Source organism: Perna viridis, chromosome 6 (genome assembly GCF_037379345.1).
Source record: "Perna viridis isolate PV_CMFRI_1.1 ecotype Kerala chromosome 6, ASM3737934v1, whole genome shotgun sequence".
Taxonomy (NCBI): domain Eukaryota; kingdom Metazoa; phylum Mollusca; class Bivalvia; order Mytilida; family Mytilidae; genus Perna; species Perna viridis.
Genome location: NC_142450.1, coordinates 43,042,075 through 43,062,350, shown reverse-complemented (window position 1 = coordinate 43,062,350; position 20,276 = coordinate 43,042,075). Strand labels below are relative to the sequence as shown.

General features: G+C 31.3%; 1 protein-coding gene across 1 annotated transcript; it reads left to right on the top strand.

The window, feature by feature from the left end:
- The first annotated feature begins 98 nt into the window (after window positions 1–98).
- Window positions 99–18,865, top strand: LOC148615068 (ras-related protein R-Ras2-like). The gene is made up of 6 exons (XM_088589725.1): window positions 99–256; window positions 10,257–10,344; window positions 11,683–11,785; window positions 14,167–14,275; window positions 16,239–16,357; window positions 16,633–18,865. The coding sequence occupies exons 1-6, from the start codon at window positions 152–154 to the stop codon at window positions 16,718–16,720; spliced, it is 612 nt and encodes a 203-aa protein (XP_088445851.1). The 5' UTR covers window positions 99–151; the 3' UTR covers window positions 16,721–18,865.
- Window positions 18,866–20,276: the final 1,411 nt, after the last annotated feature.

The following is a 20,276-nucleotide window of genomic DNA, read 5'->3' as shown; positions in this document are numbered from 1 at the left end:
AGTATTAATAAATTATATTTTATTTTATGAAAACGTTTCAGTTAAAAGAAAAAATAGTACAAAGTGTTATACGACAAAAAACTTGTAGCTCTGCTTCTACAGAATTATACTTCCGTCATCTACCACAGGAAAACAACCCACTACAAAAAATATGTCAAGAACAAGCGATCCTAATAATACAAGCCAAAGTTACAAATTGGTAGTTGTGGGAGGAGGCGGTGTTGGTAAAAGTGCCTTGACAATTCAGTTTATTCAGGTGATTAATGCAATAACTATTGAACTGTATATGTTGCTACACTTGCAAATGCCCTGTCCTGAGTTGACTATTCTCTATTCTTGTATGTAGCTATTTTTCCTTTTTATGGTCCTTACCCAAACTCCAAGGATTGGAAGATAGCATTCAGTTGCATTGTCTTCTTCACCCTTCCTGTTTGGAGCATAACCAAAACCAAGGATTTTTATTGTAGACAGAATTTGAATCTTGTGTTAATAACTTAATTTACACTAAATATATGTAAATATATCACTTGGGGAGAACAAGCAAGACTACCCATAATGCAGTTTGTAGATGATATGCTTTGGTTAATTGAATGATGGAATTTTTCCTCACTTCAAATTTTTGAGCATGTATATGAGAAAGGCAATGGTCTTAATTGCAAGCGAATCTGAAGCAAAAGTATCAGGTTTCCATTTCAACAAATTAGACTTAATGCCAATTGTCATTTTGCTAAGTTTTTTTGTAAAAATATGTTATCAGTAATAAGTGGTAGACAGCAAATGGCATTCCAAATATTAGTAAAATTATTGAAAGAAATGCTCCAGGTTTGGTAATAGATCACAGGGTTTTATCAAGATTCTTTCAACCGGAAGTAGCTTTTTTGAAAAGTAATCTAGTTGTCTTTAAACATTTTTTAAACAGCCTGCATTTTTACTATTTTTGAAGCTTAATGTACTTCAGCGTATTGTTTTGCTTGGTGAAAGTTTCTCAGTTGTCAGTATGATGAATTTTTAGATAAATTTTTATACATTTAAGAGCGAGATTTGCTCACTTTTTAGTATGTACAGAAGTCATAGTTACAAATTAATTGTGAAAAGAGTTTTTGGATATACCTGTTCGTAATGAAATTGTATTGACAATACTCAATAATGTTTACTGTTAGTCAGAATACCCTTTGACAAGTTTAAGCCTGCATATAACCATTAAATGAAAGGCAGAAAAACTAATTCATACTTTTAACTCCTCTCACATGGTCTTGAATATTGACATGAAGCTGACTTTTTTTCTGATAGTATGGTACTAATCTGGGTAAATAAGGAGTTTTATTGATAACCATGAGCTCAATCTGCATTTATTGATGTTTGTTAACCAGTATGTATTATGATAGGGCATACCTAGACTGAAAAAGGGGTGGTCAGACCAGGTCTATTTAAAAATAATTAAAACATCTTATTTAACTCTAACGTACAATGTAAAGGTGATTGCAGTTGTTGTTAGTGGAAGAAATTTATATAAAAATGACTTATTTGTGACATTTGTTTGGTATTTATTTGTGTAAAAATTAGAAATTGTTCTTTGTCAAGATGGGGTATTCTCTTTACAATTGGAGGCTGTGTTGCTATTTTGAATTTTGAACTCTTCCCTCATTGTCTCAAATGTTGACTAAAAGGAAACTTTTTCTGACACTTTTTATGTGTGTGACATGTGTTATGGAATTTAAATGAAGATCATTTGTGCTTTATTCCCATTTATGGACTTAATTAACCAATATGTATTGTGACACTGATAAATATTAGTGACACATCCAATTAAATTGATGTACTGATACAGGATACAATGAGAAAGAGCAACATTCCAGTCCTGTATGCAATAAAAATCCTTGCTAAAACTATTCTAAGATTGATTAATAGAAAATTTTGTGATAGAATACTTTATATAAACCATTCAAGTGTTGATTCTTTATTGATTGATCTTTGTTTGGAAAATTAGTCAAAAGATAACCAATCAGCCCCTTGATGGAGTCCTGAGCTGCGCAGTGTTGTTATAGATAAGTCATTAAATTTGTAATCTGTGGACACTTTTTAACAGGGATTGTCTCTCTTGTATAGGATCTCTTTCTTGTGTGTATTGTGAATTTTCGATGTAGATACTGGTTTGTTTTTGGAGCTTATTGCAGTCTAAATATTCTCAGTATACCATCTACCATGCGTACTAGAAGTGGTACTAGCAAATGGTAGCAACCCTATACCAGAAGGAGAATAAGTCCTGAAATTTGGGTTAAGAGTACTTTCAAATACAATTGATACTCCAATTTTCAACTAAAATATGACATTTTCCAAACTTAATAAATTTGTAACAGGTAAAAACCCACCATATCAGGGCACATTTGTAGAAAGTAAACCTAACAGAGGGTTGAGTTTACCCTAATTTCAGGAATTTTTCTCAGCCTGTTTATAGCTTACACTATTACAATTGTTTTTGTATATCAATCTTTTCAATATTGAAAAGACATTTGTCATTTTCTAGAAGTGAGCCAAGCATTTCTTTTTGACAAGTTTTTTATATATTATAGGCTTCACTCATAGATAATGAATACCAGCTGTAGTCATAAATATCAGTGAATATTAACTCTAACTTCTTTGAAATAAAAAAAATATTTATAAAATGTTTATGAATTATATATAATTATAACATCAAGTTGAGCTGTCCCGCACTACCATACATCGTGTACTAAGTTACAGCCCTAGATTAAACCTTCAAGGAGGAATGACCCAGTCAACGAAAGCTATTATTTTTTCCCGGTGAGCGAAAGCTATATTATTATATAGCCTAGCTGGCAGAGTGGTCTAGGGCACTGGACTTCGTGCAGACAGTGTTGCTATAGATGTCGCAGCGGTACGAGTTCAAGTCTCACGGAGGGAACAACCAAAATTTGCTTCGTAAATTTCACAGTTCTAACATTGTTGGGAATACATATATCCATACATCTCAAAATGTGACAATTCCATCGGAAAAGAGGATTAATCTAGGGTTGTAACTTCGCACACGACATTTGTATAATATTGAATTGTTGTGGCATGTATCATTAATTTGATCCTCTATCCTACGTAACAACACCTAGATGAGCTGTCCTGTACTACCATACATCGTGTATTTACAACCCTAGATTAATCCTACAGGGAGGAATGACCTGGCCAGCGAAACCTATATATATTTTGGCATTCTAATATTGTTTGTCTTTCAACATTTAATGTTGGAAAAAAGCCTATAGATACATTTGTTCATTTTCTGCTGACTTCTATTTTTGGAAATAAAAATTTTATGTCAAACTTAAGTGTTGAAGGCACTCAAGGAAGAAAATTAAAAAAAATTACTAGTCTGATTAGTTAATATACATGTATTTTGTCTTGTATTACAAATCTATGAATTTCCTTATTTTAGTATTTCTAACTCCAAAACTATCTATTGCTCTCCCATGCTTGCTGCTTCAGACATATATCTTAATGATGCATTAGAAGAACTAAGATTTCAGTAACCCCTTAAGTTTACTACTGAACAATCACCTGTCATCATGTTTCATTCATACTGGCAATGACATTGTAGTTCTCAAAATGACATCACAATCAATTGACAACAATACTTTCAAAGCCATGTCTGAAGTTAAAGATTGTATTTGTCATAAACCAAAATATTTGATTTACAATAAGGCAAGAATATACATTACAAATACAATCAATAATCTTCCTAGAATGTAACAATTTTGGAAGCATAAAGGAGAGTAACATTTAACAAAGGTAGTTGAATGACAGCTCTCACGAGTCTTGATAGTGTAATGTTTTCTCAGAGAAACAATGTTAAAACATGTAATAATCAACTGAAACCTTTTGTGTAGTTAAACTTATGCACAACAATTCATCATATCTTGATATATCAACTTACAAAAGGTATGTTTTATGCTGCACCATGTTTTAGTACCTTTTCAGAACTTTCTATCAACATATACACATTAGCTTTTTTAACAAGGATGAGTTGTAAATCACAAGAAAATTTTATTTTCTTGTTTGAATGACAGATGTGTTCACTACAGTTTATTGTTCCCAATATTTGTGCAATTATCCTTTATACCATAAAACTAAGTTTGAAAAGCACTTTTGTTTTGAGGACATAATAAATTGTTGGTGGTATTCGGGTCATCCAAAGGTAGCAGTACTTGTTTTCCTGCAGTAACTTGACTATTTCTTGATTTGTTTGGGTTTTTGATCCTTTAGGATCAAAATACCTCATGTCACAGGTCAATCACTGGAACTTCCCTACTATTTCTGAGCACTACACAAAAATATAGTCCTAGTCCAAGTGTAATTCCTTTTATATCATTCAGTACCTCTTTAATAACAAGTAAATATACTTCTTGCATTTTATCTGCTCAATAACATTGTATTATTTATGCAAATAAAATTAAGATCTTAGGACTAGCCTTCATATCATCTCAAGATTTGAGGGACTCCTTTTTGGCCATGAAAGATATTTAGTAATAAATTTACATTTAGGGAATTTATTTCTTACGGTAATGTGTCTGGAAGGATAAAATGTGTTTAATATTTTTATTTTAACACACTTATATTTCACATTATCCATCCCATCATTAACATTTTACCATTTTTCAACAGGAAATGAAGAGAGTGATTTGAGCCAAATGAAATTGGCGGGAAAATTCAAATTGATTAAAGTGTCTAGTTTTTGAAAATCTTGTTTTAAGGAAATTATATTCTTCAGCTGATATTGGTTTTATTTAAGTATAATTATAATGTGGGATAAATACTTAATAAAGCTTTTGAATGTAAATGCACATTAACTTTTGGATATATTTAAAATTTTGGAAAAAAAGGTGAAATGAAACAAAAAATTGTAAATGTGTGTGAAGTTGGATCAGTGGTATAGATTGACTGTCAGTTTATACATATTAAAATAGGACAGTTCTTAATAGTGTTTTAAATGCAATGTATGATTGATCACAATTTTATTAAACATCATATAATCTTTGAAACTTTGTTCGTGCTACAATATTCACAAGAATGGAAAACCTCTGGTGCTATCAGCACTTTGATTTTTATTATGGTCATAGGTGTTGTAGTGGACAAAAACATTAATTTCATAAAATGAACTATAAGCATGTAACTTGTGTATGTGTCACTATAATATTGTACCTTGAGGCTCCACTCCTTGAAGGTCACATTTGAATTGAGACTGTGATTAATTTAGAGGGTTATGATATATCGTCAATGGCTATTACTTTTCTACTATATATACAGCACTGCCACATAAGATGATTAAGAAAAAAAATTCATAATTAATTAAATGGAGCTTTGATACATGTAAATCTGGTTCCTATTCATTTTTGAGTGACCATAATGCATTTTTTAGTGATTTGAGATGGAAAATATAAATTAATTGGACATATTAGATAAGACCAGTGATTTGAATTTTAATTGAGAATATTTGTATTTGTTTGGTCATACTTTATACAGACAAATTGTTGGTATTCCAGTGGGTACTTATTGTGGTCCTCTCATTGCTGATTTGTTTCTCTACTGCTATGAATTACAATTGATTCATGAATAGAATTTGACATACATTTGCAATATTCAAAATGTAAATTATTTCATACTTTCAGTTCATGTGTATTGTAGCTAAGTTTTTACCTGTGACATTCAGCAACTGAATTCAAAATACTATGAATCATTTATAAAAGGTTTGTAAGACCATCTGAGGTCTTCTACTTCTGACCAAATTTTCAAAGTCTCCTGATTTAAATTTCAAGGTTGATGAAATGTATTTTTTATCCAAGAAATAATTAACAACACTTAGTGTCTATAAAGAAAAAGTCTTGTTTAGCTCCATTTAATGTTTGTACTAAACATTAAGACTGGAAAATTAGTTTGTACCGTAATATCTTTCTTGATTTTGCCAAGTATTACATGAAACACTTCATGTACAAAATCAGCAGTAGATATCTTCAGTAGATGCTCAAAATGATATGTAACCATGATTTTGAAATTCCTTTAGGTACATGTATATGCTTATCCATGATAAAATGATTATAAAGTCCACATCATTTAAGGTAACATATGCAACTTAGCAAATTAAAAATTGGGACTTAAAGTAATATACTTGTAAATAATTGCAAATATTCATGCAATGTAAATTTTAAGTGGATTGGGTGAGAGTTCAATTGACTTCCTGGTGGAAAGATGAAATGGCAAAGCTTAAAATGGACTGGCCTGGTGGAATGATAATTGATTATGCGATCAAGAGAATTTGTCCATACTGTAGAGATATTCTTTGATTAAATATATTCAATATAATCAGATAACTGATAACTTGAAGTCATTTGCTGATAGCATGCAAATCATACAATTATGTGATAAAATTTGACTTATATTGATGTCATTATTCAGAAATACCTCAACCTGCATCTGTTGTTATACAAATGATAGCACATTTCTACTATTAGTATCTTCATCAGTAACCCTTAATGGCTGAAATTGTCTTCTTAAAGTAATCAGACTTAAACTTTAAGTTGAAGAAGTCATGTACATGTATCAAAATGTGCAATTTTATACATGGCTTGAATTAGACAATGCAGTAATTTAAATTAAAGAAATTGAGTCTTCTAGATTGAGTTTTGATTTTGATGACAAGTAGTTTCTATCTTGTACCTATGTATTTGAAGTCTTTCCTGTAAAAACTGTAGAATATAAATGCTGAAGTAGGAAAGTGTAGCTTATCCATTTTTATGACATGCCCATGCTGGGAGTTTGACAGGAAACCTATTTAATAACAATATTACATTAAATTGAAACTAAATGAATTAGTGTCTTGCACCTGTGTACTGCTAGGTGTTATTAAGACCAGGAAAATGAAAGTTTGAGAATACTTTTTACTTGTAGATTTATATACTGGTATATGATAATATGTCACATACCTAAGGTCTGAGACCTTTGAGATTTGTACTTCAATAGACCAAATTGATCTTTTTTTATCATTTGCTGAGCAGATTGGAAAATAACCTAGGAAATGAGCTGTAATACATTTTATATCTTCCTAGAAATTGGTAGATAACTTAAACATTGTCTGAATAAATTTACATCATGGAGATTATAAGACTACTTTTATACTTTTCATTCTTTTGACATCAAATTTGCATTTCATCTTTTTTCTGAAGCTGTGGTGCAAAGTTAAAAGTTCATAAGGTACGTTTTTTATGCTATTGACAAAAGGAGGTCAAAGTAAGAATTAACCAGTCTTCAAAAGCATGGAAAGTACAGACACATATTTACTGAAGGTCACCATGCATATTACAAACTACAAAAAAAAATATTAAGTATTTGTTTTAATTGACACCAAGAGCAGTTTGTAAGGGCAACCATCTTTACAATAGTAGTTTTCTTGTGCAGGGTTGGCTTACAAATGGTTCATATCTACTATCTCCCGTTCAAGGAAAATATTCCTATTTGTTGAATTTTGGTGTGATTTTCTGAAGTTTCTGAAATGAATAATTTATAAAAATATGTACTTAGTTTCTTGTCACTTTTCAACTTTTCTACAATATTATTGTTTGTTTCATCAATTTCTGCCTTTCCCTGTACCAATTTTCCAATGTTCTGGTATTGTAGAGATGATACCATAATATTTAACAAAATTTGTTACTATACTTGGGGTATGTTCTGAAAGCTCTTAATAGGTGTGTAGTCTATTACCTGATATCAAATCATTAATAGAAAAATATTTTGACAATACTGTTGTTTAAAGCTAAAAGTTTCATTCACCTTGATCAAGTTCCAAGGATTGCTGTTGAATTCCAAGTACCGCTTTGAAATTTAAAAAAAAAGTCCCCCCAAAAACAGACCAATCTCCTGATATGTATCTCCTAGCAAAAATTAAGAAATATCTGAACATTGAAACTAGAAAAACTTTCTGTTGACATGATTTTTGGTATTTAAATTCACCATGATAAGTTACAGGTCAAGTGTACATTTTGTTCCGCTCTGATGATTTTTACCAAAATTACAGGCCTTGAACTTAGCAAATTTCACAGAAATAACAGTTTTCCTGACTTTTTTCTAAACATTTGCAGATATTGACATGATTTTTAGTACAGAAATTTAACATGATAAGTTACAGGACAAGTTTGTAGTTGGTTCCACTCCGATGATTTTTATCAAAATTACAGGTCTTGAACTTAGCTAAATTCACAGAAAGAACCAGCCTTTTTTTTTCTAAATGCTTGCAGATTATGACATGATATTTGGTATATAAGTTCATCATGATAAGTTGCAGGTCAAATGTATGTTTTGTTCTGCTACGATGATATTTACTTTGGATTAACTAAAACTCAAAGAAATCTGTCTGCAGTTTGAAACTACCATTCTGAGTAACAGAATTTAGTTTAGAGGTCTAAAGCCTAAAAACACTCTTATTCCTTTTTTTTTTATTGGGATTCTTCTACATGTATTTCTCTTACAAACAAATTTTCTTGCGTATCCAACATGGGAACATGTGGCGTATGTGAGCAAGCTTACTAAGGTTCTTTCATTTGTCCTTTTTTCAGTTTATCTTTAAAATTGTGACAAGTCTTGTCATCTGCCATAATATTAAAAGAAATTCCAAGCATCTTAAATTGACCAGATGTATTCCGAACTAAAGGTTTTCCAGGGAGGTTGTTTTGAACACTCCTTTTTCATGAGCCAACCCATATCGCTTCAGTTTATTCCAAGTGAATGCACAGACCAGCTTAAATAGAAAAGCCATTGAATATGTGTAATGCCCTTTCGAATGATCTATGGATATCATACGAAATTTTAGTAGAGTCATCTGCATATTGATTTAGCAAACACTCACAGTCATCAATTGCAACACCAGTTACTTCTTGATGGTTTTTTAGGGCTGCACTAAGAAGTTCTAATACAAGGATAAATAAGTAAGGGGATAACTGATCTCCTTGTCTACCCCCATTCTAATTTCATCTTTACATGTGACCATTATTTTCCACAGAATTTGATATCTCTGAATATAAACTTTTTATCCATATTTATACAATAAAATGTATATATATGACATAATATGAGACTAAGGCCATGAAAATGTAGTGTCTTTTTGATTAATGGTCATTCAATAGTGTCAAATGCTTTTTCAAAGTCTACCAATAAGAGAAGTCCTGCTATGCGTTGCAGCATTACTTTCCAGTATTTATTAAATAGTAAATTGAACTTTTTTTTTAAACACACCAATTTATATATATTCCCTATTTGCGGAGCTCAGGATGCAGCCATATTTTATCCTGTTTTTGCAGAGTTACTTCCTGTAAGAGCAGGTATAATTTTCAAAGTCTCTCTAATCAATGTTCGGATTCGGGTGCAGAAAAAAGAGGTAACCTGAATGAAAATGGAATCACCAGCAGACAAACACAACGGTGTTTCTAAAATTTACAGGGTGTTTCATTTTTTTGGTAGGTTACATAAGAATGATTTTCATTTGTATCCTGGGTAAAGAAAATTTATGGCAGGGTCAGTAGAACGAGAAATTCCCTTTTGACTTCCAAGATTTTCTGAAGTATCGTCGATATCGGATGGAAAACCTTACGTGTTCCGAATAGACACCTGCTCCAAAGGGAGATAAATGTTAACAAAGTGTTGGTCCGCAAGTCGGGAATATATAAATTGACAGATTTGATTTTATCATGGAGGCAAGTAAACAAGGAATACAGAAATATTTTTGGCATTTTCATGTTCATTGTACATAGAATATAGGACGAGTTATGAGTAATTATGAATTAAGGACCAAAAAGGTGCTACTGCAATTCTTGGTCAAATTCTTCTACTATGTCAAGTCTTTAAATTTTGCAAATAAAAATTGAAAGCTGTATCAAGCTTGAATGATGTGTTTGCCCCAGCTGTTTATGGTTTGATCTCTGTGGTCATATTCAACTGCATCCTGTGAAGCATTTTATGTCGTCTTACTGCATTTTACCATGTTCTACTGTTTTAAAGTTATTTACAGGCCTATTACCTTAATTTATTCAGCAAAAATTTGAAATTTCCTTATCCTAACAAGATAAACAATATCAAGGATTTTCATAGTAGTCTACTACAAAAATCCTTGGCAATATTATAAATTTTACATATTACTGTATGCAAAATGGGAAATTGAAAGTGCAACTAATTAACTTCAAGTTCTTTAGTTATGTGGTTTTCTTTTTCAGTCATACTTTGTCACAGATTATGACCCAACAATAGAGGACTCCTATACAAAACAATGTGTTATAGATTCTGTAGTAGCCAGATTAGACAGTAAGTGATTCCCTTTTTTTATTATTATTTTGTGTAGTAATTTTCATACGTCCTTATAATGGTATTATGCTATGGACATTTCATGTCTGGACCAATAACTTAAATACAAGTGTATAAATCTTATGAAATTAAACCTCAAGGTGCCATTCCAAAAGAGTAAGCCTTGGATTGTTTTTGGGGTTGTAACATGAACTATCTATGCATAAGGAGCCAGAAACAAGCATTTTCATGATGTCCATAACTTGATTAATATGACTGGATTTGGTTTTGACTAACACCATTTAGGAATTAAAGGAAAAAAAGAAGAGGCCAGAATCAAGCATTTTCCTTATGTCCTGACTATAACTTAAGTGAATGAATTTTTGTTTAAATGTACCATGAGGTGCCATACCACCAAAGGAAGGCTGGGATTTTGGAGGTTTATAAATTTTGAACTGTTTATAAATGAATTACCAAAAAAGTGCCAGAAATAACCATTTTCATGATGTCAGGTCAATAAGGACTGGATTGTTCCGTTTGAAATTGTCTTACAAGGTGCCATATCATAAAAAGGATTGCTAGGATGGATTTTTAATAGTGTTATGACTTGAACTGATAAGGAGTGAGAGACCAAACAAAGGACAAAAACAAGTATTTTCCTGATGTGCAGCTAATAACTAAATAGTAAAAGTGAATTGGTCTTTTTGAAATTGCACCACAAAGTGCCTACCCCAAAGGGAAGCTGTGATTGATTGTGGGGGTTGTGTTTATTGAGGTATAATGGACCAAAAAGGGCCACTTCTGGTCAATTTTTTTCCTGTGTCAAATGTTTAACAAAAATTGAAATTCAGAGCTACTTTAAGCTGGAATGATGTATCCATACTTGCCCCAACTGCTCAGGATTTGACCTCTAGGATGGTATCAAGCTGTGCCTTGCAAAGATGGTACCTGTTTGGTCTTCTTTATATATTTTTTGTTCTGGTTAATTGATTTTTGTATATAGTTAGGCCCCTTGGATTTAATAAAATGCTACTTATTTAAGTTTTTTTCATATTTGAGAACTGAAAGTTACCATATTTATAATGTTTTAAATTTAATTAATAGCTAATTAATTTATTGTTTAGCTTCTGTTTGTTGATCTTGAAAAAGGCCTTTGAAATGATAGACTGCCTTATTTTGATGTTCTAGTGGGAAGAGGTATTCTGGTGAATCTGTCCTTGGATCACTCAAAATTGAAACTTGAGATCTGTTTCAAAATCTTGACATCACATTAATAATTCTGCAAAATTCTTCCTGAATTTACACTTTAACATTTGATTCATTATGAATAAATGTATATCTACTATGTTTTCATTTCAGTTTTAGACACAGCAGGTCAAGAAGAGTTCAGTGCTATGAGGGAGCAGTATATGAGATCAGGAGAGGGTTTTCTTTTAGTTTACTCAGTAACAGATCGAAGCAGGTGAGCTATTTAAAAAAAATACGTCTTGAAGGCATTGATACATGTATAAGTTTTTTTTCTGTCATTGTTGTTTGCAATATTTTATCTGTTACAGAAACTTATTACCTAACTAGTATATGTAGTTTTTTAAATGACCACAAAAATTGTAAATACATATTGTTATGGTGCTATCATTATCTGAAGACATTTGGTTTTCGTGCTATAATTTGAGTATTGGTTAATATTTATAGAATGTTATAAGAAGGTTCCAAACCACAAAAGGAAGGTTGGTAATGATTTTGAGGGTTATGGCCACAACCATTTAAGAATTAAGTTGCTAAAAAAAGCCTTAAACCAGCATTTCATTTAATTTAACTATACAACTCATAAGAATGTCTATGATATTGTTCCAAAATATTCTATACCACAATGGTCAGACTTGAATTGATTTAGGGGGTAAAGGCTGGGACTTTTCAGAAGTTATACAAGTTATAGATAAAAAAAGCAGCCAGAAACATGTATTTTCCTGTTGTCTAGACATTAACTTGGCTATTAATGAATGAATCTTACCACAAATGGAAGACGGGGATGAATTTGGAAGTTTATACTTGAGGCAAATAAGAATAAGGAGCCACAAAGAAGCCAGAAACAAGTATTTTTTTCCCTGATTTCTGGAGGATAACTTGGTTGAAAGGGAATGGATCTCTCTTAAATTGTAACCCAATGTACCACTGGAAGTTTGTGGTTGATTTTGCAGATTTTGACTGGAGCCATATAGAAGTAAGAGCCTAAAAGTGACCCCTTGGGTTCTGATCAAATTTTTATCCTGTTTAAAATGTCTGATTGTAATCCAAAGTCAAAGCTGTGTTTAGTTTGAATAATGTGATCCAACTTGTCCAACTGCTCAGGGTTCAACCTCTGTGGGTGTATTAAGCTGTATCCTGTGAAACATTTTATTTTGTTCAAGGACATTGATTGGTCAAACTTCTTTGTGACATTCACAGAAAATTAGGGAATCCCTAATGAAATTGTTGAAGTCATTCACAAAATCTAAACTAAATCAGTCAATAGGCTACTCATGAAACATTCCATGGATTTTGATTAAATTTTGTGGTATTCTTAGAAATCAAATGTCATTGTTTGCTTAAATATCATAAGGGTATGTGCATAAAAGAAAATCAGTTGCATCACTGTAAGGAGATACATATATTATTTAACTTCTTGAGTTTAATTGTTTTTGGAGCTTGGTCTCATCATCACCTGCATCCTTCAATCCATCATGCTTAGGTAGTACCTTCTTTGTGTAATCTGTAACTCAAAAAGTATTAAACCAATGTAATTCAAACTTTGCAATTTATTTAAAATATTTTGGAAGGTGTGCAAATTTGAGAGAAATAAAAATAGAAATAGAGAAATTTGATTATTTTTTTCCTACATATTTTGCATGTCGAACTTAGCAATTTTTTTAGTCACTTTATGTTGTGGATGTTCTGTAAATCAAAAAGTGTTGAATGAATATTATTCAAACTTTCAACTGCATTTATATACATACTGAAGATATGCACCTCAGATTATGGAGATAATTAATATTTTCCCTACATTTTTAGCATGTTTTTACAGCAGTGTATGTTATTAATAGTATATTACTTAAGGAACTTTGGAGCCCAAACTGTAGTTTTTAATTTGCTATGTGTTTACATATTTACGGTACATTTGTTGAGAAATATATGACAGCGATGCAGGACATGTTTTGGCCTCATCTAAGTCATCTAATTTCTATAGACTCCAAAGCCTTAGGCTCAAAATTAAATATATTTTTTGGTCTTGAATGTAAAATGGTACACTTATCAGTGATTTGAACAATGTTTCTGGTTTACTTGTTTGGGGATGTGTAAAATGAAAATAAAGTAGTTTTGATGGCTTCTTTATTTTTATGTGAAGTAATTTCCTTGAAATGTTACACCCTTGACTGAGAAGACACATGATTGAACATTATTTATGCACACAAATAAAATTTAGGTTTATGAAGCCATATGTTGTCCAAAACACTGGATATGTGCAAAGTGAAGTAATCAAATTCCATTTGAGAATGGTAGAGTAGATGTAAGGGTATAATTTTTGTGAGCCAGCTTACAGTATTTCTGTATTAAATCATACTATTATATTTCATCTTGGCGTTCTACTTAAGATGAACACGAATTTTGATATTTTTTTCAATCTGTGACAGTGAGCTAATCCATTTTACAAAGTGTCAAAGTTTTCATGTAATCTAAAATCATCATTACCAATTATGAAGTCCACACTTTGTAAATAGCATACAGAAGTTTGATTTTATAAATAAATGCAATTCTGTTATTGTCTCCACAGGCTGTAAAGTTAATTGTTTACTATATTTTTTACAGTTTTAATGAAATATATAAATTCCACAAGCAAATATTAAGAGTGAAAGATAGAGAAGAGTTCCCAATGATATTAGTTGCTAATAAGGCAGACTTAGAACATCAAAGATTGGTGAGTAATCTACTGATAAGGAAGACTTAGAATACCAAATATTGGTGAGTAATCTACTGATAAGGAAGACTTAGAATACCAAAGATTGGTGAGTAATCTACTGATAAGGTAGACTTATTATACCATAGATTGGTGAGTGATCCACTGACTAAGAACACCAATGATTGGTGAGTAATCCACTAACTAAGAACACAAAAGATTGGAGAGTAATCCACTGACTAAGGACACCAAAGATTGGTGAGTAACCCACTGACTAAGGACACCAAAGGTTGATGAGTAATCCACTGATAAGGTAGACTTAGAACACCAGAGATTGGTGAGTAATCTACTGAAATGGTATTTTTAGAACACCAAAGGTTAGTGAGTAATCCACTGACTAATAACACCAAAGGTTAATGAGTAATCCACTGACCAGGTAAACTTAGAACACCAAAGGTTTGTGAGTAATACACTGACTAAGAACACCAAAGGTTGATGAGTAATCCGCTGACTAAGGACACCAAAAGTTGATGTGTAATCCTCTGATGAGGTAGACTTAGATCATCACAGATTGGTGAGGGATCCATTGACTTAGAACACAATAGATGGTTGAGTAATGCAGTAATAAAATAAGCACTAAAATTGGTTAGTATTCCATTTATAAAGAAGACTTAAGCTACTAAAGATTGGTGAATAATCCACTGTTAAAGCAAACTTAGCACACCAAAGATTGGTGAGTTATCCTCTAATAATGCAGACTTAGAACATGAAGAATTGGTGAGTGATACACTATTAAAGCATACTTAGAACACGAAAGATTGGTGAGTAATCCTTTATTAAAGCGCTACTAAAGATTGGTGAATAATCCACTGATAAAGCAAACTTAGCACACCAAAGATTGGTGAGTTATCCTCTAATGAAGCAGACTAAGAACTCCAAAGATTGCTGAGTGATCCACTATTTTAGCCAACCACGGATAGAAATTAAAAGATAATCCACAAAAAGCAGATTATGTGCATTTTATATTTATATTTGTATACATAAATACAGAAGGTCAAATTAGCATTATTATTTCAGATACGAAAAATAAAAAAGAAAATATGAAAAGCCAAATTATGTCTATGGACTAATGACTGTTGATTTTGTTTGTTGTCTGTTACCACAATGCTGAAGGGGACATTGAAATACTGCTGTCTGTGCATCTGTCCGTCAGTTAGTTCAGATTTTGAAGGGTTATTAGTCACCGTATGTCCGTCTGTTAGTTCAGATTTTGAAGGGTTGTTAGTCACCGTATTTCTGTCTGTTAGTTCAGATTTTGAAGGGTTGTTAGTCACCACATGTCTGTCTGTTAGTTTAGATTTTGAAGGGTTGTTAGTCACCATATTTCTGTCTGTTAGTTCAGATTTTGAAGGGTTGTTAGTCACCATATTTCTGTCTGTTAGTTCAGATTTTGAAGGGTTGTTAGTCACCATATTTCTGTCTGTTAGTTCAAAATTTTACAAGACTGTTAGTCATAATATATAGTTGAACAAATTGGTTACAAAGCAGTTTTGATTAGATATATTTTACAGGAGTTATGGGCTTTTGCACTTCAACTTTTTCTCAGTAGCAGGGTACATAAGGCTAAGTATAGCAATCTTGTTCTGTCTAACTGCAGATTGTGGAACATTTTATTTTTGTGTGTTTAATTACTGCTATTATGCTATTATTATACATCTAGTTACAAGAGGAAATGAGTGTGATTTACATCTTTATGTAACTGATTTTGTTTTAACAAATAACAGTCATTTCCATGGAAACCAGTTTGATTTGACCAATAGTTCTAATGGAGGATCTCCTTTTTGTTAATGTTCAGTGCTTAGCTCTGGAAACTTTATGATAGTTATAAAATTTTACACCCCTTTATGTTCATTTGACAGAATAAATAATAATTTGTGGCCACAATACAATAAAAAGTAACTAATTTTAAAACTCTGTTTTGCAGGTTACTAAAGAAGAAGGTCAAGAATTATCACGACAGTTGAGAATAAGTTATATAGAAGCCAGCGCTAAAATGAGACTTAATGTAGACCAATCGTTTTATGATTTAGTCAAAATTATTAGGTACGTGTTATCAATACAGCAGTTATCTGGGATACTATGAAGTTAGCAATGTGTGAGGAAAATCAGAGCTTATCAATACTTTGGTTTGAATTTTTCTTTTGGCTAAGATAAGTGAATCTTGATGATAAATGGTAGTAGAAACTGCTTTTCTAATTTTATGACAATTTAATTTACCTTTTTGTGGTCTTTATTCAAGTAATAAACTTCTTGAAACTAAAAAACAATCTTTAATTAAAAGACTTCCAAATACATGTATAAGTAATGTATATTTGTAGAAAATTTCAAGCAGAAGAAAGACCAGATGAAAATTCTCGAAAAACAGGTGGTGGTAAACATCGGAGGGGACGTTGTTCTATATTATGAAATACCAAAAAGACTAAACCCATACATTATAGTGTGAAAGTGATATTTCAAGGTCACAGAAACAATGGAGGTCACTTCTTGTGCCATGATTTTTTTATCAACTGGATAGTGTGTAAAATAAGATTCGCTCTTACGCTTATGTTGAGTTGTTTACAACAGCAGATAACCTTTGACCTTTAATGTGTCTTCTGCCTTTGAGAAAGGACCTGTTGATGTAGTCTGTAGATGTTATCCATTTTTACTTGTTTAATGCATCTCATCTTCAGGTACAATGTCAGTGACTTTCAATGGAATGTCACTGCATTTATCTTATAGTGCTCATTTTAATGTTTTTGTTTGACTATTTGCTATTAGGGATGTTTCATTCATTTGACTGATTTCATTGGTTTATTTTCAGATGCATGGGCATATTTGTTAGTAAGACTAATTTTACACTTGAACTGATTGTTTCAGTCTGATAGTGTTACAGGCATTATTTAAGGTTTTAAACTAAAGTGTTTGAATAGTGAATTTGATTTACTCACATAAAATGGATAAAGTTGACTTAATATAATAACATCTAAGAAACTTGAAAATTATATCTAGGTATGAAAAAAACTATTAATTGCTTTCTTTCACAATTCTGTCTTTATTTATACTGTTAACTAGTTAGGATGTTCTTCTGAAGGCTGTATCAGTAACTGTTGACTGGTTTAACTAGTTATGATGTTCTTCTGAAGGCTGTATCAGTAACTGTTGACTGGTTCAGCTAGTTTGGATGTTCTTCTGAAGGCTTTATCCGTAACTGTGGGCTGGTTTAACTTGTGAGGATGTTCTTCTGAAGGCTGTATCAGTAACTGTTGACTGGTTCATCTAGTTAGGATGTTCTTCTGAAGGCTTTATCCGTAACTGTTGACTGGTTTAACTAGTGAGGGTCAGTAACTGTTGACTGGTTGAGCTAGTTATGATGTTCTTCTGAAGGCTGTATCAGTAACTGTTTACTGGTTCAGCTAGTTAGGATGTTTTTCTGAAGGCTTTTTCAGTAACTGAAGGCTTTGATTTACAAGGATGTTCTTAAGGCTTTATAAGGACAATAATGGCGAGTGAAGATATTGTCTGTAATGCAATGAATGGCACTTCTATCTTTACAAATGCTAAGTTATATATTCTTTCATTTTTTTAAGTAAGTTGTTCTTTGTGTCTTCCAAAATGTTTTGAAATGTGTGTCATCATACTATATATACTTAAGTTCTTTGTAAGAACTATAGAACTTTTTTGCAACAATGTACATTGATGTGAACAACACCAATTTTTTTATTTCAATAGTGAGGTTCTTTCTTTTTCTTTTTTTTTTTGTAAATACAAATTTTGCCAATGTGATTTTTAAAGATTTTAGTCAGAGATTATATTAAGCTAGTCTTTATTTTTGTTGATTATTCTGTATAAACATTCCTTTCTTTCCATTGTAGTCAATTCTTTTCCATTGAAGTACTACTAATATGTAGGTAATTGACACATCTCACAGATTTATATACTGATATGTTTAGGTAAAATTATTTATTATTATATGTTTATGAAGAAAAATGTATGTTATTCACAAATGGAGCATATTGTGAAAATTTGTGTGTTGGGTATCAATTTTTGCTGCTCTCAATGATGTAAGATATTTAGAATTTATTAATTGAATTTCCCTTGAAATCCATGAATTAAAAATTAAACCCAAAGACAAAATTTTGACAAACTACACCAATTATGACACTTGATTTAAATAAATATGTGATCACTTATTTTTTTTTTAAATTTATGAAAGTACATTTTCCCATTTATTGCTGACTCTAACACTTTCTAAAAACCTCATATTTTCAGGCTTCTGCTGTGAAACAAAAAATGTCAGGAATTTCCACTGACAATGTTCTATAGAATTAAATGTGACCACCAGTGAACAGAATAGCATCAGTCCCAATAGGAAGTCTTTTCTTTTTAAAGAGCCAAGGATATTCCTTTTTTAATCTTATGAGACTTCCTTATCTCCACCATGGATGAGATAAAACATGCCACGTTGTGATGTCATAATAGAAGTTTTATAATGTTCTATAATTACAAAGGATTAGCATTCTAAATTGGTGTACAAATTACAAAATTAACTTTAAAAGTAAGAAAAAAAAATCAAACACTGCTAGAAAATGCTAGACCAGGAAATCTTGGACAACCCCAGATAAGATTTCCCTGTCTTGCATTCTCAGCGGTTTAAGATTCTTAATATCTCAACTAAATAGTGTTGCTGTGAATTTCAGTCTTGGTATAAGAAACATATCCAGAGGCATGCACAGTTAGAATGTGTGAAGTCCATTGTAGCTAGAGTTGTTTTTCTCAGAACCTAATAGGAACATAAAACAGTGCCATGTTACACACACAAAGGAATAAGGATTTCTGGTATTTCTTTATGATTTTTAATACATGATTTTATTTTTCAAAATATTGTAAGTGTACTTTTATTTATAAGTTTCATTTACTTTGTTTGTCAAAGTTTTGTTACATTATAGATTACGTTACTGCAGTAACATTATTAGTGTTAATCTTTTGGAGAATTTTAATTCCATGCTTTGACTTCAGTTTAAACATATAGTTCATCAAAAATGGGTAATTCATTAACAATAATTTTTTTCTTAATATTGGAAATTATCCAGATATTTTTGTGAATTTTTTTTTAAATTGTTCAATCGTAAGACAATATACTTTTAATTTACAATTTGCATTTTTGAGTGGATTAAATTAAAATTTTTCTTACATAGAATCGTGGATTTTATATCTTGAAAAACCACAATATATGAAATATTGGAAAATACTGCTTGGAGCCTTTTGATTTATTTCCACAAATAGCAATAACATTCAACATCATTTTATTTTCCAACTGCTATATATTTTTGTACAAAAGTGAATATATCTATGATATACATTATGAATATAGACATAAAAAGTGTTAATTCTCTAACAATAGTGTTAAATAGGGACTGGTGTCTTTATTACCAATTATGTTTATTTATTGACCTGTAGACTAGAAAATAAAGTAAGTAAATCTGATAAAATATAATCCTACAATAAGAGACTTGAAAGGATAAGCATATATTTGTGTAATGTTTATGAGATGGTTAGGGGATGGAAGTAATTATTTTATTATCCTATATAAGGGAAGTAACCCTGTATATTATAGCCTTCCTCTAACCAACCTCTTGATGTCATGTACCAAACAAAGAGTCCAATGTATTTTTTGGTGTGAAGTTCTTTTTTTATTTTGAAACAATTTAATGTTTTCCTCCTTTTAAACTATTCCTCATTTTGATTTATATTTAGGTAATCAGAGAAGCCCTTTCATGTCATTGCAGTGTTATTTTGCAAAGATTAGAATATTTTGGACAAATATAACGAAATTGAAATTTTTGAAGATCAATGTGCATAATTGTGTTTTCCATGAAAACTTAAATTGATGTTTTGTATTAGAAAATACTGATGAGCAGGATATAAAGCAAGTCAAAGTTTTCCTTTTAAATCGTTGGACTCTGTAACACATAGAACTAAT